General features: G+C 40.2%; 1 protein-coding gene and 1 pseudogene across 1 annotated transcript in view; one reads left to right on the top strand and one right to left on the bottom strand.

Moving 5' to 3' along the window:
• Positions 1-3,986, bottom strand: part of RAB6A (RAB6A, member RAS oncogene family) — an 88,666-nt gene extending 84,680 nt beyond the window's left edge. The window contains exon 1 of the mRNA XM_007940954.2: positions 3,917-3,986. Coding sequence (XP_007939145.1) covers positions 3,917-3,986 — 70 coding nt within the window. The remainder of the gene's footprint in view (positions 1-3,916) is intronic.
• Positions 3,987-17,540: 13,554 nt separating this feature from the next.
• LOC103197164 lies at positions 17,541-18,460 on the top strand (annotated as a pseudogene).
• Positions 18,461-22,144: the final 3,684 nt, after the last annotated feature.

Here is a 22,144-nt window from a genome sequence, read left to right as displayed (position 1 = left end):
AAAAAAAAAAAAAAACTGATATAAAGTTGGTTAGAAAGTGAAAAAAGTCAAAAGTTTTATAGTTTCTGCCTGCTATTAACTTGCCTAATGTGTAACCCTTGGTATTTATGTAGTAAAATCTTCTATGGTAAACTATGAATGGAATTCCCAAAAATGCCTCTGCATTTCAAGACAACAGCCAGAGACTCAAGTAAACTTCAGATTCAAATCATGTACTTCAACATTCTTTATCAAACCACTTATTTTACTGAAAAATAAAGAACCATAACAGGCTTTGTTAAGATTACCAAGGCTGCTGTCTTTAACTCAATTATCTTCATTATAGAGCATAGCACCTTAAATTTTTGATAAGCTAAATAATTATCATCTAACTTCAAATCAGTTCCACCAACACATCTTTAATATCATTTGACAAACTTTTATATACCATACTAGTAACAAATAATTTACTTTAGCGATAGCTTCAACAAAGCAAAATTTCACTCAACTCAAAAATAAATAAATAAATCCAGGTCAGTCGTCGTCTTCTTTTTTTTTTTTAAAAGCAAAGTGGTTGAACTATAAATTTTTGAATCAGGACCCATCACACTTCTCACACCCTCCAGTATCTGATGTATCCTTTCACACAATAAATGACAGAATTATAAAGCATTAAACCAATAACTTGCATTAAAAAAAAAAATCACAGACAACATCATCACCATAGCAAAGAATAAAGACTATTAGTACATTAGCCTTGATTACTATAAAATTCAACCATTACTCATTCAACAATTATTTCTGAGCACCTCATGTCAGCCTGGCATTACACTACAAAATGGGGATACAACAAACAAGAAAGGTAACAGTTTTTATTTTCATGAAGCTTGCATTCTACTGTGGAAAATAAATAATAATAAATGTGGTAAATGCCATTAAGTTAACAAACGAGGCTTCGCCATATAGTCTTTGAAAGGTGAATTGTGGAATTCTAACAGACTTAAAAATAAATTATTCACGAAAAGTTACATCAAGATGGCACGGATTCTACAGATCTTTGCTAATGAATATATAAAAACTAAAGACACTGCCTTGAAAACAGAGATCAATGTTTCATTGTCAAAGCTACAGAATGGCATTACTTAACTATATAATGGCCTCAAAAGATAATCAACTTCACAATTCCACAGTGTAGAAAGCATGTAAACACAATCTTAAAAAATAAATGTCACGTAGTATCCTGGATGGAATTCTGGAACAGAAAAATGTTATTAGGTGAAAACTAAAGAAATCTAAGTAAACTATGGATTTTAGTTAATAATATCAATATTGGCTCATTAAGTTTAACAAATGTACCATATCAATCAAAGACATTAACAATAGCGGAAACTGGGTGCAGGGTATATGGAATCCTCTGCACTATCTTCTCAATTTTTCTGTAAATCTAAAACTGTTCTAAAAACAGTCTACTAAAAAGAAGGAAAAAAAGAAAAAACACTAAGATGGTGTAGTGCCTAAGGCATTTGACTGCTAGCTAGAAGGCTGGCAGTTCAAATCTACCAGCCACTCCACGGAAGGAAGACCAGGCAATCTACTTCCGTAAAGATTTACTGCCTGGGAAACCCAAAAGGGCGTCGCTTTGAGTTGGAATCAACTCGACGGCAGTTTTTTTTTTTTTTGGAGGGGGGAGATAGTTTAGTAATACTTACGATAAAAAGTTATTAAAGGTTTAAAGAAAGAAATGAGAAGCCATAAAACTTTGCACTATTAATTAGAATATAAATTCTCCAGAAATTCAAAGGAAACCTGCTGATACTTAAGATCTCTACTCACACTAAAATATTCCTAATGAGAGATTAATAGGTTTTTCATGTAAACTAAATAGCTCTGCATCACAACATAAGGCAGACAATAATATCCCCAGAGTACAGAACAAGCATTTTAGATCTTATTTATCAATAATAACCCATAGGCTATCTTTTATATACTGTCAGTCCTGAAACTGACGTAAAATGGCTGGACCAAGATCAACCCCATAGGTTCTACCAAGTTACTAACCTAAAGAAACAAGCTTCAACTTGCCTCAGGGACACCCATAAGCAAAGGCTTATTTTTCCTTGATAAGGGAGGAAAATATCATCTACATATGAAAGAAAAAAAATGATTGCTCAGGACCAGCTGGAGGCAATTTTGCAACTAATATAAATCTACTTTAATGCCATACAAATTTGTATAAAGTTCAAACCAAAACCAAACCCACTGCTACTGACTTGATACTGACTCACAGCAACCCAATGCGACAAGACTAGAAACTGTCCCATAGGGTTTCCAAGGCTGTAAACATTTATGAAAGCAGACTGCCTCATTTTTCTCCCATGGAGCCCCTGGTGGGTTCCAACCACCAATTTTTTGGTTAGCGGCCAAATGCTTTAACCACTATGCCACCAGAGTATATGAACAAAAGCTCTGAATTTATATCATCAGTCTTCCAATCAGAATAATTAACTAATGTTTTCTATAACTTCACTTAACATATCTATTAGGTACTCAATGTTTGATGATTTGAGAAAACTAATCTCTCAATGTCTGAATTTTAAAGATGGTCATGAAAAGTGTGAGAAGAACAAAGGAGGGTGATAATCTAAACTGTCGAGGGTCAAGTTTGCATAATACAGCATAAAACTGGAATTACTGTAAGTAATTTTACAGACAACCATCACTAAATTAGCATCATGCATCTATTACAAAGTACAGCAACAACAGAAACCTGATCATGTAAATGGCATTACAATTTCACTCCTCATATAGTATGGAATGTAAAGCATAAAAGAGGAATTTAGCTGAAACAGCATTACATATTTAAATCTAATTTAAATAGCCAGATGATGAATCTATTACTACTGTACTTCATTCCTCCCTAACCCCAAAGGAAATCTTACAAAAGAAAGATGTTCATTATTTTCAAGGCTCTTCTCACAGAAATTCAAAATATAAAATTGCTAAGTACTCAAAAACAAATAAATAATTAACATTTCCCCAGTAATTCCTGTTTGCACCATCATGAGAAGAATCAGTCACCACTTCATGATGAAAGGAGAAAAAGAGGAGGTGAGATGTAAAAAATTCCAAATAAAATAATGACATAGCAACTGGCAAGTATTTGAAAAGCATCAACAATGCCAAAAGATTTGTCAGTGATTAAAGTCAGAGAAGAAAACGAGGATTCCCGATAAGCCACAGCCCAATCGAAGGGGCAAAAATCGCACCATCGCCGCCACCCGTTAACTCCCACCACCCCAACCTCTAGTCGCCTCCAATTCAGAACATTTCTACTATAACCCAGGCTAATTCTCCACCAAAGTGAAAACCATGCAAGAATCTTCTACGACCCCCATTTCCCACCTTCTATAGGATCCTCACTTCCCAGGGCCAAGCCTCTGGGGAAAACAACGCCCAGCTCCCACCCTCCTTGCCCAAGGTTGAAGAGGGCCTGCTCCCCGGAGTGGGATTGCCCGGGGTGGGCCTCAAAGAGCAGATCAACTGGGCAAAGAGCATGGAATAAGGGTGCGGCTCAAGAAAGGGGGCTGGCGTTGGGGAGACGACGGAGACCGAAGAAAGAAAGGGATGGACAGGAGGTAGGGGCTGGGCGGGGTGAAGATTGGGAAGGGCAGATCGAGAAGAGGTAGCCGGGCTGCGGGAAACAAGACGAATGAGTCAGGGAGGTAAGGGCCAGGGTGTAAAAGATAAAAAACCGAGCAACGGATCAAGACGAGAAGCCAGGAGCAAAAAACGGACGGCGAACAGAGGAAAGGGCTGAGGGAAGAACGGAGGGCGCAGGCAAGTCCAGCAAGGAGCCTCCGCGGACGGAAGGGCCGCACTGGGGGCGGTGCGGCGAAGCCGCGGCCAGTTGCCAGGAGTGGGGGAGCCGCGCACTCACCGCTCTGCTCCCCCAGGAACACCAGCTTGAATTTCCTCAGCGGATTCCCGAAGTCTCCGCCCGCGGACATGATGAAGCCGGAGGAGCTGCCGCCGCCTCAGTCCAGAGACCACCGGACCGACGCTGCTCCAACCGGCAGACGAAAAAGGCAAGAGGAAAGGCAGGAGCCGAACTCTCTCGGCCCCTGCAAGGCCCGGCGAAGGAGCAAGGCTGGAGGGCAGGACTCCTCCACAGACTGGCAGCCGTCGCCGCCGCCTCCCCGCAGAGTCGCCTAGCACTTAGTGAGGCCCGTGGCTGGGAAGGGACGGAGGGCGGTGTCGGAAGCAGCCACGGGTGTACTCGGGGTTCACTAGCTAGCGCCCTTGCCTTCCGCAGCACCCGGCACGAAGACTGGAACGAGAGAGGCAAAGGGTGGCGGAGCTGGCGCCGCAGACGCGTCTGGGACCTCTCAAACGCAGCGCCTCAGCTGCCCAGCTGCCGCTGCCACCGCAGCCCAACCTGCTGAATGCGCGAGCCTCTGGCGCGGCGCGCGGTGAGCACGGGCGCGAGCCTACCGCCCAGCCGGCAGCCAGCGTGCGTACGTGCGCGTGCGTGCGCGCCACAGCCAGCGCCTTCCTGGTTTAGCCAACTCTCCCGGCTTCCTCCGGCGCAGCCGAGAAGGGAGCTGGTTAGGTTTCTACTCGCGTAGGGAGGAAAGGGGAGGAGACGGGACGGAGCCAGAGGGAAATATGGAGGTGGGCTATGGAGCATTTACGTCTCATACGTGATGAGCCAATTGGAAGAGGTCAAGGGCGAGCAGGACCGAGTGAGAGCCGGCGGCGCGAGATTGCGCGCGGCCCTCGCGCTGTGGAAATCATCCTACGGTGGCCGCCATATGAAGTGTGTCACGTCGCAGACAGAGAAGAGAAGGCAAGGCGAGGTGGAGGCGGGGTCTGGACAGGTAGGAATTACCTTAGCAATGTGCGGGTGAGATTGGAGAGTCCTGGGATGTGGCCTAGGTACCTTTTTCCTCAGCCCTCCGTCACATTTCTCAAACCTGCCCATTACCCTTGCACCCTTTTCCATCTTCTTATCATAATTCCTCACACAGCATCTTACTAAGTACATTCTCCCCCCATTTGGTCCCAGGAGTTTCATTATCTGCCAGAAGCAGAACCGCCACAATTTGCAGATGAGGAAACTAAAGCCCAGAAGAAGGAAATTACTTAAAAATCCACAGTGACAGAACGAAACCCAGGTTTTCTTATTTTCCCCACTGAACCTCTGCAGCCTGCTTGTGGATCAGCCTACCTGCCTCCCTGGCCTGACCTGGTTTGGTCTTCTGTTACCAGCCCTTGTTTCTCAGATGTTGACAATGCTAGGGGTAATGCCCGCCTTCCACACTGCTAGAAAAGGATTTAGACATCCTGTAAACCAAACCCCTCATTTCACAGATGGTGATACTGAGGCCTATATAGGTAAACAGCTTGGCAGAAAGTCACACATTACAGAAGTATGGCCTGAACTGGAGCCCAAGTCTGAGCAAGGGGGTATTTTAAATCTCTCCCCTTCCTCCTAACACAGGCCTTCTGAATCGACATGCACATTTTTCTGTGAAGGTCCAAAGCTTTCATCATTTTTAACTAGGTTGGTGATCCAGAAAATAAAAAGTTAATGCCACAGTCAAGAGGATCCTGAAACATAACAACTAAATTTAATGTGGTATCCTGGATGGAATTCTGGAACAGAAAAAGAACAGTGGGCAAAAACTAAGGAAATCTGAGTAAAGTGTGGATTTTAGTTAATAACAGTGTATAGTTAATTAATTGTAACAAATGTACCATTCTAATGTAAAATATTAATAATAGAGGAAAGTGTGGGGGAAGGGGCATACGGGAGCTCTACTATTTGCACAATTTTTCTGTAAATCTGAAAGTTTTCTAAAAAATAAAGTCTCATAATAAAAGATTTATAAATAAAAGGTTAAGAACTACCAAACTGGAAAATTTGACATTCACACAACTTCAGCAACACCTCACCATACTATAAGACAGGCCCAAAAAGTTAATTCCTACCTTTGAAGAGGGCACTTTTAAAAACTAACGTAAAAAATATTTCCCAAGTTGATAAAGAAATGTCCTTACTTTTGTACGTCGTACTATTCACAAAACACATTTATATACTTTTTTTCCCATTATTTAGGGGTTATTATTTACTTAAGGAGCTCTGGTGGCACAGTGGTTAGAGGATTTGGCTGCTAACCAAAAGGTCAGTGGTTCAAACCCACCAGCTGCTCTGTGGAAGAAAGATAAAGCAGTCTGCTTCCATAAAGATTTACAGCCTTGTTTAACTATTAGGTATGTCTATGCAGAGAGGAGTGTGCCCATGATCATGTATTGTGTTGTTGTTGTTATGTGCCATCAAGTTGGGCCCGACTCATAGTGACCCCTCCTTGGGTTTCTGAGGCAGTATCACTACAGAAGTAGATTGCCCCCTCTTCCTTCCGAGGAGTGGCCGGTGGGTTTGAATCGCCAGGTTTCTGGTTAGCAGTCAAGTGCCTTAGGCACTACACTACCAGAGCTCCTATGACCATGTATAGGGTTGGCAAATAATGTTTCTACAAGTGTATTTGTATGTTCTGTAAGAATTCCCAAGTATATTCAGTATATTCAGTCTTCCTATCCATAAAAAGGCAGGTTCTTCCATTTATGTAGAGCTCTTATCCTTGGATAAGCAGAGCACTTCAGAAGAAGAAGAACAAGGTGGGAGGTCTCACACTCCTGGATCTTAAAACCTACTATACAGCCACAGTAGTCAAAACAGCATGGTATTGGTACAATGACAGACCAGTGGAGCAGAATCGAAAGTCCAGAAATACACCCATCCATCTGTGGACAGCTGATCTTTGACAAAGGTCCAAAACCCATTAAATTGAGAAGAGACAGCCTCCTTAACAAATGGTGCTGGCAAAACTGGCTGTCCACTTGCAGAAAAATGAAACAAGACTCATACTTCACCCCATACACAAAAACAAACTCAAACTGGATCAAAGACTTAAATGTAAAACCCAAAATTATAAAATTCATCAAAGATAAAATAGGGGCAAATCTAGGAACCCTAATTTACGGCATAAATAGACTATCAAACATAACCTAGAATGGACAGGAGGTAGAAAAGAAGCTAGATGACTGGGACCTTTTAAAAATTAAATTCTTAGGCACATTGAAAGACTTCGTCAAAAGAATAAAAAGAGAACCTATAGATTGGGAGAAAATATTTGCCTATGACATATCTAACAAAGGACTTGATCTCCAAAATCTATAGAAAACTTCAACAACACCAAAAAGACAAACAACCCAATTCAAAAATGGGCAAAAGACTTGAACAGACACTTCACTAAAGATGATATGCTGGGGGCCAACAAACACATGAGGAAGTGCTCGTGATCTTTAGTCATTAGAGAGATGCAGATCAAAACAACAATGAGATATCATTTCACCCCAGCAATAACAGCAGAGTTCAACAGGACAGAAAATAACAAATGCTGGCAAGGTTGCGGAGACATTGGAACTCTTGTGCACTGGTGGTGGGACTGTAAAATGATACAACCATTGTGGCAAACAGTATGGCGTTTTCTTAAAAAAATGAAAATAGAAATACCATCTGACCCAGTAATTCCATTACTAGGAATGCATCCTAAAGAGGTGAGAGGCAGCAGCACATGAACAGACACATGCACTCCTATGTTCATCGCAGCACAATTCACTATAGCAAAGAGATGGAAACAACCTAAATGCCCATCAACGGATGAATGGATAACCAAATTATGGTATATTCACACAATGGAATACTATGCTACATTAAAGAACAATGAAGGATATGCGAATCATCTCACAATGTGGATGAGCCTGGAGGACATTATGCTGAGTGAAATAAGTCATTCGCATCAGGATAAATACTGTATGAGCCCATTACTGTAAAAAGACAATGGTTTGCTTGAGAAAGGGAACTCCCTTTGTAGATTACCAGGGTGGGGACAGAAGGGGAAGGATTAATTTCTGGCTAGTTGGGGGCCACACGCTGACGTGGGTAAGGGGAAGGATGGTATAGAAAGAGTTGGTGACCATGATAGCATTAGGAAAAGGGAGGATGCTGAACTGCGCACATAAGTGATAGATGACAGATGCTAATACCAACCAGTATATCCACAATACTACATTACCATTAACACCAAACACAAGGCTACAGATAAACACATAAATGTCTGAGAAGATCAGATGGGGGTTAGTGAACAGGAGTATGCTCTAGACCAAAGATAGATTTGGCGGAGGCTAATCTTGCACAGATACCAGTGATACAAAGTACCCCCAATCTTACAGAAACAACAGAAGGCAGACATAGAGTAATCCCTCACAGACAGCCAGACACTGTGGGAGAGAGATCCAACAGATCTACCGATTCAGGACCATAGTAATGGGAGACACCAGACTCAATTGACAACAAAATACATAAAAGTCTTGTTCCTCATCCTACATTGGTGAGTAGCGACTGGGGTCTTAAAAGTTTTCAAGCAACCATGTAAGATGCAGCATGGTCTGTTATCGTTGGAAGTGAAAAAGAGTGCAAAAAAAAACAAGGACATTTGGAAGCAATCAGCCCTAGGACACAATGGCCCTTGAGACCAGAAGAACTAGATGGTGCCCAGCTACCCATGCCAACCATTCAGGAAAGGATCAGATCTGGAGATCCTAGATAGAGTGGAAGGGAAAACGTGGAACAAAATCCAAAAACTCAAGAATGACCAGAATTACTGGTCGGATGGAGTCTGGTGAAAGCCCCAATACTGTGGCCCTGGGATACATTCTGAGCCTGGAATAAAACTCACTCCCAGAGGCTGGCTCTCAGCACAATAGTAAACAAGATGTACACGCAGACCACTCAACCCAGGGTGATGCACCCACATACTCTATGGAAATGCATCCCTTGGAGCAATCGATCACGGGGCACCAGAGGGGCAGCATTCGCAAGGAGGAAATGCAGGACACACAGGAGTGCATAACTAGGAGGGGCATGGGGGAAGGGTTACTGAGCAGGGAAGGGAGGAGACTGGGTTAGGGTTGGGGATAGTAAATGGGGAGTGAAACTAAATGTACATGTAATTTTATAAATAGAAAAAAAAAAAAAAGAATTCCCATGTATATAGCAGAGCTGACAAGGGACAAGTTTTTAGTCACGTCTTAGCCACAGCTAGCTACCTAGAGGGAGCAAGTAGTTGGACCTGTGGGCTCTGGACCATAGTCACAGGGGACATCAAGCTCAACTGGCATAACATACTACACAAAAACATCATTCCACATCCTACTTTGGGGAGTAGCACTGGGATCTTAAAAGCTTGCAAGCAGCCATCTAGATGTATGGATAGGTCTCTCCTTGCCCAGAGCAAATAAGAATGAAGAAAACCAAAGATTCATGGAAACAATTAGTCCAACCAACTGGTACACCATGTGATGCTCAGCCTATACGACTATGAGATCAGAAGAACTAGATGGTGCCTGGCTACCACTGTCAACCACTTAGAGGGGGATCTATATAGGAAATCCTGGATAGAGTAGGAGAAAAATATGGAACAAAACATAAAATCATTAAAAAAGAAAAAAAAGACTTAAGTTTGCTGGTCTGATAGAGCCTGATGGAACCAGTGAGACTATGGCCCCTAGCTGCCCTTTAGGTCTGGAATTGAACTTACTCTTGTGGCTTCCAGCCAAACAAAAGACAGGCATATGAGCTGAACATTTACATTAGGTATACACTCCTTGGAGAGATCAATTGTGGGAGAATAGAAGGTCTGTGCATGCACAGGGAGACAGCTGGGGAGGGGCAGGAGTGCATGTGAGGGAAGGACACAGGGAAGAGGTATCTATGGGGAGGAATTGAGAGGGGAGCTGTTACATTGTGGGATATTGTAGTCAACATCATAAGATAAAGTGTATGTGAACTGCTGTATGGAAAGTGAATTTGCTCTGTAAACTTTCACCCAAATCTCAATAAAATTAAAAAAAAAAAAAAAATTTACACCCTTAGAAACCTGATAGGGCAGTTCAACCCTATCCTATAGGGTTGCTGTGAGTCATAATCGACTAGATGGCAGTAGGTTTTTTGTTTTGTTTTTAATAGAAATGGCAGAGTCAAATAAGTACTTTTTTTTAAGCCCAAAGATGAATTGCTGACCTAAAATAAATCAAGGGGAGGAACAGAAGTTCTTAAAATATCACCTTTTCTGTCCTATCAGGCCAACAGCTATATCCACAAATCCTCTTCTATCAGAATTTATTCACTTCTGGTTCTTCTTAGCTGAGTGGCAAAATTTTGATACATGCACCAAAAATGAAATGGTAAACACTTGAGGACATTTGAGTTTCTATTTATTTAATTACTGTATTTGATTTTAAAAGTAGCTTGACAAGTAGGGTAGGGCCCAAAACACTGGCAAACACAAAGAGCAGCCAATACCAAGAGATATGTTAAACGCTCTTGCAAACAAAAATGAGCGGCTATTTTTCCTTCTGATGGGTACCATCATGTTTCCTGAAATAGCCTGTAAAGTAACATCTGAAGACTGGAACTATAATTACTTTGTACTTCTTTCACAACTTTATGAATCAATTTCTCCCTGCTGTTTTAGTCTCCATTGTCACCTAAACTGGTGATGCTATTCCCTATCATTCTGAAAAAGAGAAATGTGGTATAATCTACCTCTTATTATGGATGTTTTATTGCTTTAAAGTAGCATTTTATGTTGACACATATATAACCTCATCCTCTGAGGCTGCATTCATATTTATCCAGTACCTTCTTTGTATAAGTCACATATTTTGTCTTCAGAGATTTCATGATCTAAAAGTTGCATAGTGCGTGCTATGGAGTTCAACAAATGGAGAAATTACTTGGAAGAAGAAAGAATTAGAAAAGCCACTTTCACCACCACAGTTTCCTACACACACTTTTCTTTACCTTGAACCCTTTTCTCCTCGTTTCCCTTCTCCAATTCCTACTCATCCTTATCATTTTAACAAGTCTTCAAGCTACTCCTGTCTGTTCCCAGCCACACCAACAGTTTAAATGCTGCTGCCTGTCCCCCATCACTTATTGCTAATATCTGTCTTCCCCATTTGACTATATGCACCATGAAGTCAAAATTCAAGTCTTGTATCCCCAACACTGGAACACTGCTATATAATAATTATGCTACCGATATTTGCTGACTAAATGAAATACATCAGTCGTATTAATTTTAGCTATCTTCATAGGGTAATGGGATCTGGGCATGTGAAGTTGGAAGATAAAGCATTTTAGAGAAAGAGATCACATAAAACTATGTAATATAAATTGATACTTCATTTCTTAAAAATACTTAGGAAGAAGTCTACTTAACAGATCTAGTAATTAAAAATTGGGGGAATAGGAGAAGACAGCCTTGCCAGCTCCAAATTCAGAGTAGCTAGAGCAACTTTAATCAATTTGAGTTCTCTAATTTGAAGCTCATGAGTGTATCCAAGAATCTACCACACAGAAATTGTAACATAATTATAGCTTCCTTTGCACCTTGAAAGAAACCAAGCTTCTTGAGGAGGGACTGAGATTCCCTAGTGGCAGATACTGCCACTTATTCCTAGTGGCAGACACTGTTGGTTGCCTATCCAAGATTACACACACATACTTGCACAATATATACTGGAGATGACAGATACTTTTCCAGCTATGGATAGGCACATAACTCAATCTAAGCCACCAAGAGGACAAAGGAAATGTACTAGAGGATTCTGAGATAAATTTTCTTCCCTAATAAAATGAGATACACAAGGAAAAACTACCATTTTTCTGCCATAGGATATGGTTATGTGATGACAAGATATGTACAGCTAAGTAAACCATCTCGTGAACATTACTACTTAATCCTGAGGGAAAAAAGCCAATTATGTTGATGTGTTAAGCATCATATGGCTTTAAAAAAAAAAAAAAAAACTGATTTCTTTGGATTGTCACAGAAGGAAGCAGAAGTAGTAGTAAGATCCTCATTATATGGATAAAAAACAAACCAAACTCACTGCCATCAAATTGACTCTGAGTCATAGCAACCCCCTTTGGGTTTCTAAGGCGGTAAATCTTTACAGACGTAGATTGCCCAGTCTTCCTTCTGCAGAGTGGCTGGTGTGTTTGAACCACCAACCCTTTGGTTAACAGTCAAATGCCTTAAGCACTGTGATAGTTGGAGCTGTGTGTCAACTTGGCTGGACCCCAGTTCTGTGTGGTTGTTCCCATGATGGGATCGGATGACTGTGTTCTGAGTGGCCAATCTGCCCAAGGGGAGTTTCCCTAAGGGTGTGGTCTGCTTCCAGAATATCCAGGGACATCCTGGGAAGAGAGACAGACATTCTTTGAGAGATTGGGACCCTGGTGTGCTGACTACATTCTTCCTGAGTGAGCAGCCCACCACCCGGCCTGGAGATCTTGGATTCGTCTTTCTTTTGTTGGAGTCAACAACCAGTGAACTGCCTGCCAGCCTTGACTTTCTCGGCCCCCTGCACTTGCGGAAGCAAAGGCTGCTGCCAGCCCAACGTTTCCTCCAGGGACTTTGGATTTGCCAGCCTCTCTATGCGTTTGTGAGCCATTTTCCTAAGATAAAATTTCTCTCTCTCTCTCTTTCTCTCTCTCTCTCTCTCTCTCTATATACGCTTTGCTGGTTTTTGTGTTTCTCTAGCGAGCCCAATCTAACACAAGCACTATGCCACCAGAGCTCCTTTATTATATAGATAGGTAAACTGAAGTTCTAAGAGCCACAGTAGAAACTAAAACCCAGCTCTCCCAACTGGATTCATCTGCTTCCTTTTCAGATTTTTGAAATGAGTAACCAAGAGAGGCTGCTGGTGCCCATATAACCTGCTCCCTTCAAAACCTGGCAGCTGGTTTACTGTGTTCCTTGCAACAAGCATATACAGGCCTTGGCAGGTCTATACACATATCCAAATGGCCATGCTACCTTCTCACATTTACCAAATCTATTTCTGCAGCTTGAAATTCACTTTTTTTTTCCCACTTGAAGATATATTCCTGTTAGTTTGGATACCTTTGAATTGAAGCCTCTTGATAATAATAAATTCTTTGCGTAATTTTTTTTTTTGGTAGAATCTTGGCAGATGGGAAAATTATGAAATTTTCAATACTTCATATTTTTATCTTTTTTTATTCACAGTTTTGCCTTGTGATTGACTAATTTCACTTGATACAATGGCCTCTAAGTTCATCCATGTTATGAGATATTTCACGGATTCATCATTGTTTTTTAATACTGTGTAGTATTCCATTGTGTGTATGGACCATAGTTTGTTGATCCATTTCTCCATCGATGGGCCTTTAGTTGTTAAGATATTTTTGCTAGTGTGAATAGTGCTGTAGTGAACATGGGTGTGCATGTATCTATTCGTGTCACGGCTCTTATTTCTCTGGGATATATCTGTTAGTGGGATTGCTGGATCATATGTTGTTGTTGATGTTGTTGTTTGCCGTCGAGTCGGAGCTGGATCATATAGTATTTCTATTTCCAGCTTTTTAAGGTAGCACCATATCATTTCCCACAGTTGTTGCACCATTTTACAGTCCCACCAGCAGTGTATGAGAGTTCCAGTCTCTCCAAAATCATTGAGGTTTTTACCAACCTTGGAACTGGCCTTCCTCTTTATTTTATTTTAGTGAAAAATAAATGTCTTTACATTTAATATTATCTTTAATGATATAAATGCCTTTGTATTGTTTGTCATTATTACTTGCAGCTGAAAGCATCTTATATTCTCATCTTTAGATCCTTAAAACACCTTGCAGTGTTCCTTGAATATTAGACACTCAATGGTGTGTGTGTGTGTATAGTAACAGTTATCAAACTTGAACTGCCTTTTTCTGTTTACTACCTCCTAAAAAGGATTTATGACTCTTGAAGAGGCAGGAAATCAATAGAAAGAGAAAAACTGCCCAAGTAAAAGGACTGAAATCATAGTGCTCATATTTGAAACAAACTAGAGTTCTGGCAGGAATTCAAATTCCATCAAATACAAAGTCCTTCAAACCCACTCAGCAGGTTATTATAATCATTGCTACTAAAAATAATGATACATCAATACACAAAGCATCAAAATGACAAATGTTCAATAATTCAAGGTGAGCAATTAAATGAGCACAATTAACACTGAGTATGTTTAAGGAAATCTCATTTTAAAAGGACCACAGGAAAAAAGGGGTGGGGTGTCTCATGTGAAAACCTGTTTTCTAAATACCTTGACCTACAAGTATGTGGCATGGAAGAAGTATAAAGGTTAGTTGGCTAAATGGAAGAGAAGGTGGTAGAATTTCAATGGAATGTCCTTCCTGTGACTATAACCAATTCATAAGCTAACTCAGATGGTATTTTTGCTATAGATTGATCTGCAGCTCTATTTTTGATAATTCTATTTTGTTCTGTTCATATGAATCATGGTCCCTGTTACGAATAATGTGATTTCTCAGAGTGTTATATAGGTGGGGTGTTACTTCCAGGCTTTGAAATTGCATGGGGGAAGAAGTTGCTTCTTTTTTTGCTAGTCCAGAATGTGTAATTCTTGACATTGACGAAGCTCTCCTCCCCACATTCTATCCCCCACAAATAATAAAGTCTCCTCTAAGAAGTACAGGAAAATGAATCACTCCACCTGCTACTAAGAGATAATCACTCTCAGTAAAAGAGAACAACTCCTTCTACTGCTGTTTATATAAAGAACAGAGCATCTTAGGACTGAAAAGTGATACCAACACTGTTCGCATTGAAATACCAACAGACTGTACAGCCAAATTGTAATCTGCCTAAGATGCCAAGAAAAACTATCTTTCTGTGAAAATTTCATTAGATTTTTGTATAACACAAAGTGACTAGGGCTTCATTTATACAAAAACTCAAAGATATAAAATCATTACAGTAGTTATATCTTAGATAATAAGCCTCGGGATCAAGAGCTTTAGAACACAAGATCACGGGAAGCAAATTGAGCAAACTTACAGTCAGCCTCCTTCCGTTTCTGAAATCATTCAAAACAAGAATGAAAAATAGAAATGCATGGAAACAAATAATGATTACTGAACAGCATGATGAGCATAATTAATGTCACTGAATTGTACACAGAAATGTTAAAAAAAAAAGTTAAGTTGGCAAATGTTTTGTTACATATATATTTACCATAACTAAAAACAATAGAAATGCAAACTCTGACTTTGACATCTGTAACCTAGAGACATAATAAATTGGGAGGCAAAGATAGAACAGTGGTAACTGACTAAATAGATCATAGAAAGGTCTTAATGGAGGGAAAGTAACAAGAAGCAAGCCAATCAGCCAAGCAGAACCCCAAAAAGTGCCATGAATGTGAAGCATCAGGTACTGCAGAGGGTGGGTGTTATGGATTGAATAGTGTCCCCAAAAAAATATGTTGGAATGTTAACCCCTATAACTGTGAATGTAATACTATTTGGGAATAGTATTTGCTTTGTTATGGGTAATGAGGACACGTCAGTGTAGATAGAGTGTGTCTTTCAAACTTACTCACTTTTCAGATATAAAATGTGCAGATTGTGCACAGAGATGCAAATACAAATGGAAGAGAAGGTACATGCCACATGGAGCTCATTCAGGAATCAAGAAATACAGGTCTACAGAAACTGAAAAAGATGACAGAGAGAGACTTCCCTTAGAGCATATGCCCTGAATTCAGACTTCATGCCTCCTAACTATGAGAAAATAAACTTCTGTTCTTGAAAACCATCTATGTGTAGTATTTCTGTGACAGCACCACTAAGTAATTAAGACAGTGAGAATAAGATAAAGGGACAAAAGCAAGAGAATTGTGTCAAAGTCTATATAAGCAAACCTATTTCTCTATATGGAGGAATTGAATACAAAAGGCTGTAGGCTACCAGAAGACCTAGATGGTGCCCGGCTACCACTGTCAACCACTTGGAGGGGGATCTATGTAGGAGATTCCGGATAGAGAGGGAGAACGATGTGGAGCAAAACCCAAAATCATTTGGAAAAAAAAGGGGGGGGGGCCCAGGTTTGCTGGTCTGATAGAGCCTGGTGGAACCACTGAGACTATGGCCCCTAACTGCCCTTCAGGTCTGGAATTGAACCCACACTTGTGGCTTCCAGCCAAACAAGACAGGCATAGGAGTTGAACATTTACCTGAGGTAGATACACTCCTTGGAGAGAACAATCATGGGAGAAAGAAGGGCTGTTTATGCACAGGGAGACAGCTCAGGGGGAGGGGTGCATGGAGGGATGGACACAGGGAAGAGGTGACTGTCAGGAGGAAGTGGGAGGGGAGCTGTGGCATTGTGGTGAATTGTGGTCAATGTCATGAGACGAAGTATGTGAACCACTGTATGGAAAGTGAATTTGCTCTGTAAATTTTCACCCAAATCACAATAAAAAAAAATAATAAATAATAATAAAAGAGGCTCTAGGCTCAGATAACCAGGCATAGTAGTACTATGGTGAGGTGCTGCCAGAAGATTGTTGTTGCCGTTGGGTGCCATCAAATAGGTTCCAACTCAATGACCCCCTGTGAAAGGGCAATGATACCAATTGTTTTTCTCTAATCACTTTCCATAACACTGACAGCCAGTCTTATATGCTTGAAAAAGAGACCAAAAGAGCCTTCTGTAGACAAATAGAAACATAAAGACATGAAGACATAAATTTTGAGTATAGAAGTCCTTCAGTAAAAAAGTTCACTGGCAAATCATCCTATAATGAATTCCTCTAATCAATAAACCCCACCCACTCACTCATGCTGAGCTTCCATTTAGTTTGATGACTATTCTTAAATAGGAACAAATCGTCAAGGTTTGCAATATATATTTGCCATATATATCCTCCACTATGAAATAAACAAAACAAACAAGCAGAAAAAAAAAAGGTGTATGATAAAAAGATATTGCATTTATGAAGCAAGAGGACCATGTTATTCTAAAAAAATAAAGGAACATCAGAACAAAAACAAGCTTTCTTAGAAAATAAAATTATTATAGCCAAAGTTTAAAATGAAAATAGAAGACAATATTTAGGAAATGTTCCAGAAAATATAGCAAAAAGTTAAGAGATTGACACGAGAGAAGAAAAGATAATTTGAGGATCAATCCAGGAGATAGCGTAAAAATAATAGGGATTATGGAGAGAAGGAAAATAAAAATTTTAAATGGAAAAAAATAAATAAATTTCCCACACTGCATGACACAAGTGTCCAGATAGAAAAAGTGTAACAAATGCCCCAGCAAAAATAATAGATAAATACCCATATCAAATTAGATCATTGTGAAATCCCATCATACCAGAGACAAAAGGAAATTTCAGTAGGTCCAGAAATTAAAAGCATTGAAAAGATTGAAAAGCAGAATGGCATCAATTTTCTCAAAAACAACATTGAAACTGGAGAAAGATGAAGCAACATCTTTTAATTTAAAAGGGTTTGAGCTCATGCTTCCATTCTCCTTGCGTCACTGCCAGCAAGATCCTACTGCAGAGCCATGAGTAGTCTTTTAGAGTGCAATCACGACACAAACTTCCTCTTCACCATGGCCAGGGACCCTATCATCAATATATGGTACTCTATGAATGGAGAGAGGCTGGGTGCCTACATGATCCACAGTGGAGCTGTGTGGTGTGTGGACACTAACTGGGACACCAAGCATGTCTTCACTGGCTCAGCTGCCAACAGCTGTTATTTCTGGGACTGTGTAACAGAGAAGCAGCTGGCCCTACTAAAGACCAACTTAGCTGTCTGGATCAGTGGCTTTGACTTTCAGGTCAACATCATCATGTTTTCCCTGGGAAAGCCAGTGCTTTGTGAATTTTTTGATCTATGGAACCCAAACCAGATCGACAACATTGAGCACTACAGAAAGATTCCCTTAAAGCAACTCCAAGATTCTCAGTTTGCAGGCCCCTGGGAAAGAGCATCATCACAAGTCATAAGAACAGAGAGTTCAACCAGTACAATGCCAAGTCTGGAGAGGCACTGATGAATGTTAAGGAGCACTCCCAGGAGATCAGTGACATCCATTTATGCAGGGACATGACCACATTCGATTACCTCACCCAAGGACAACACATCCAAGTTTTTGACGCCACAATCCTTGAATACTAGAAGACAAGACTTTGCGGACAGAATGGCTAGTGAACTCAGCTGCCTTTTCTCCCAACTACGACCATGTGAGGAGCTCTGGTAGCATAGTGCCTAAGGCAATTGACTGCTAACCAGAAGGCTGGTGGTTCAAACCCACCAGCCACTCCTCGGAAGGAAGGTTGGGAATCCTACTTCTGTAGTGATACTGCCTTGGAAACCCAAGGAGGGGTCGCTATGAGTCGGGGCCGACTTGATGGCACATAACAACACGACCATGTGGTGCTAGGTGGTGGTCAAGAAGCCATGAATGTAATCACAGCCTCCACCATGATGGGCAAGTATGAAGCCAGATTCTTCCACTCCTAGTTATCTGTCCAAGAGAACTGAAAACATATGTCCACACAAAAGCTTTTATATGAATGTTCATAGCACCATTATTCTTAGTAGCCAAAAAGTAGAAAGAGCCCAAATATCTATCAACTGATAAATGAATAAACAAAATGTGCTATATCTCTGCAATGGAATATTATTCAGCCATAAAAAGGAAAAGTGCTCATACATTCTACGAGATGGATGAATCTCAAAAAGATTGTTAAGTTAAAAAAAAAAAAAAAAAAAGCCAGAAACAAAAGGGCACATATTGGCTTTACTTTTTAGAATGATGAAATATTCTGGAATTAGATAATGGTAATGGTTGCACAATGTCGTAAATGTACTAGAAACTACAAATTGTATGCTTTAAAAGAGTGAATTTTATGGTATGTGGATTAAATCTCAAAAATAAATAATTACCAATACTGCACGTTATCTACAAGCATTGACACGGGCATTTTTTGTTTGTTTTTATTTTTTTTTAACCTGGTTGAAGATGAGTGAAAAAAACATTAACTGTTAAGGGAAAGTGAATCCTCTTAAGTCCTTAAGAAAAACTCTTTGGAGATGGAATTATAAAAACTCAAAATAGTAGAAAGACACTTTGGAAGTTATTTGAAAGGCATATTACACTAAGGATCCAGCAGTAACAAACGATCAGAAGCCAACTGGAGTCATATGTAAATTAAACACAGATGAGGGCAAAAAGTATAATCTAATCCTATAGAATAAACAGAGGAAAAATAGTGAGTAGTTGTCCACAAGTTATTAAAACAAAAACAGAAACACTTATTAGGCACTCAGTTTGCATACCTTTTTTTTTTTTTTTTTCATTGTGATTTGGGTGAGAGTTTACAGAGCAAATTCATTTTCCATACAGCAGGTCATACGCATTTGTTTCATGACATTGACTGCAACTCCCCCCAACTGCAACTTCCCCCTTCCTCCCTATAATTACCTCTTCCCTGTGTCCTTCCCTCCCAAAATGCGCTCCTGCCCCCTGAGCTGTCTCCTTGTGCAAATACTGCCCTTCAGTTCTTCCACAATTGATCATTCTAAGGAGTGTATCTACCTGATGTAAATGTTCACCCTATGTGCCTGTCTGTTGTTTGGCTGGAAGCCATGGGAGTGAATTCCAGACCTGTAGGATAGCTGGGCACAATAGTGTCAGGGGTCTCACCAGGCTCTATCAGACCAGTAAGTCTGGTCTTTTTTATGATTTTGAGTTTTGTTCCACATTATTCTCCAACTCTCTCTAGGATCTCCTGCACTGATCCGTTTCCAAGTGGTTGACAGTGTTAACTGGACAATATCCAGTTCTTCTGGTCTCATGGTCATGTAGGTTGAGGTTCACATGGTCCACTAGTCCCTTGGACTAATTGTTTCCATGCATCTTTGGTTTTCTTAATTCTTCTTTGCTCGAGACGACAAGAGACAAATTGTTGCATGTAGATGGCTGCTTGCAAGCTTTAAAGACGCCAGTCACTACTCATTGGAGTAGGATGTAGAACAATGTTTTTGTGAAGTATGTTATGCCAATTGACCTCTATGTCCCTGTGGCCATGGTCCCAAGCCCACAAGTCCAACAACACACTCCATCAGGTTGGTTGACTGTAGCATTATTCTTATTCCTTTTTTTTACTTTAAGATTGCTTTTAATAAATGATAAGTACAATCAAAGAATATTCATAAGCATTCATAAGCACCTCTGGGTGGACTCCAACCACCAACTTTCTGGATAGTAGCCGAGCATATTAACCCTTTTCACCATCCATTTGTAAGATAATAAAAATAACAGTACAACAAATACCCGTAACACTGTCATCAAGTCTGTACATTTTTTAATGTCTTTAAACATTTATCAAGGACAAATTATACACAAGGCAATGTGCTTTGTGTTGAGGTAAGGGTAGAGAAAATGAAGCACGGTGGTCAGTTTCATATAAACACTTAAACAAATCCTGTCTTTCCCTATTACCACTCACTTACTTTAGGAATTAAAGATATTTTTGCAATCCTCAAAATCTGTCCCATCTTCAGCAACAAAATGTATAAAGTTTCTAATCCCTAGCTACATCTGTTCTTGCTATACATTCTTAACATTGTATATTACAATTATTGACAGTGTTCTGTCCAACAAGGGAGGTGCTTGTGTTGTAATCCTTGACATTTATTCTGTCCTTGGGAAGTTTACAGTCTTGCTGAAGAGGAAAGACATGTAAAAAGTTAAATAATAAAGATTTGAACAACAATTCAAAACAACAGAGATTTCATAAGGTATTGCATGACCAATTGCCAAATAAGTAGAAAGGCAATTACCTCTCTAAGAGATTTTAGGAGAGAGAGATCGCATGATGCATTATTTTATGGCAAAGGTGAAATCTCAATTGCATCTTGACAGATAAAGAATTTGAATTGATAAAAGGTGAGGACAAAAAGCTAAATGTACTGGGACTGTTACTAAAACACTGTAATAACTACAAATACCAGGGTCGATATATACCTTCAACACTGAAAATTACTTCTATTAGGACTCTCTCTGTGGACTGAAAGCACTGGGTGGTGAAAATTCTTATTATTTTCATCTAAAAACAAAACATTTCCATGTCACTGATACTACCATCTAGCTTCACCTGACATGGTATTGTTTCTGTCTGAGACTATCTAAGGTCAGCCTGCAAACTGTCTTTACAGCGGAGGCTTGTAAGAACATCTACATTGCAGCTGTAGTCTAATACAGACACAGATGATAACAAGATTAACATGTGCCCTTTGTCTGAAACCCACTGTGGCCTGATGAGAAAAAGAAAAAAGAAGAAAAGAAGACGACACAGCCTGTTGGCTATGTTACCTATTTACTAAATTATCAGTTAGGAATTTTTCAGCTGAAAGAAACAGAAAACCCAACTCTAAAGAATTTAAGTGATAGGGCAAATCACATACAAGAAGTCCCAAGCTAGGACAACACCAGGGTCAATTCCCACCAGAAGGTCAGTGGTTCAAACCCACCAGCTGCTCCATGGAAGATGGGGCAATCTACTGTAAAGATTTGCAGCCTTGGAAACCCAATGGGGGTCACCATGAGTCGAAAACGACTTGATGGCAGTGTTTTTTTTTTTTTTTTTTTAGCAATATTATCAAGAGTCCCTGGGTGATGCAAATGTTTAAGTGCTTCACTACCACCAGAAAGGTTGGGGTTCAAATCCACCCAGAGGTGCCTTAGAAAGCAGACCTAGTAATCTGCTTTTGAAAGGTCACAGACTTGACAACTCTATGAAGCACAGTTCTACTCTACATAGATGGGGTTCCCATGAGTCAGAATCAATTTGATAGCAACTAACAACAACATTATCAAGGACCAGGTTCTAATGTCTTTCAGTGGTACCTTTCTCAGACTTTTGACCTTGCCCTTAAAGACTCACTGCTGTTGAGTCAGACCCAATTCACAGCGACCCCTCCTTGGGTTTCTGAGGCAGTATCACTACAGAAGTAGATTGCCCAACCTTCCTTCCGAACAGTGGCTGGTGGGTACTAGCTTCCCTAATAATCACAAGATGGCTGCCATAGTTCAGGTTGACAGACACATGTAGACACTACTAAGTCCAGAGAAAGAAGAAGATGCTCCCATGTAGCTCCATTTATAAATAAAAAAACTTTTCCTAGTATTCTTTTTTTTTT

The sequence above is a fragment of the Orycteropus afer genome, unplaced genomic scaffold (assembly GCF_000298275.1).
Source record: "Orycteropus afer afer isolate SDZICR_OR568_19922 unplaced genomic scaffold, OryAfe1.0 scaffold00074, whole genome shotgun sequence".
Classification (NCBI taxonomy): domain Eukaryota; kingdom Metazoa; phylum Chordata; class Mammalia; order Tubulidentata; family Orycteropodidae; genus Orycteropus; species Orycteropus afer.
This window is presented reverse-complemented; position numbering and strand designations above follow the sequence as displayed.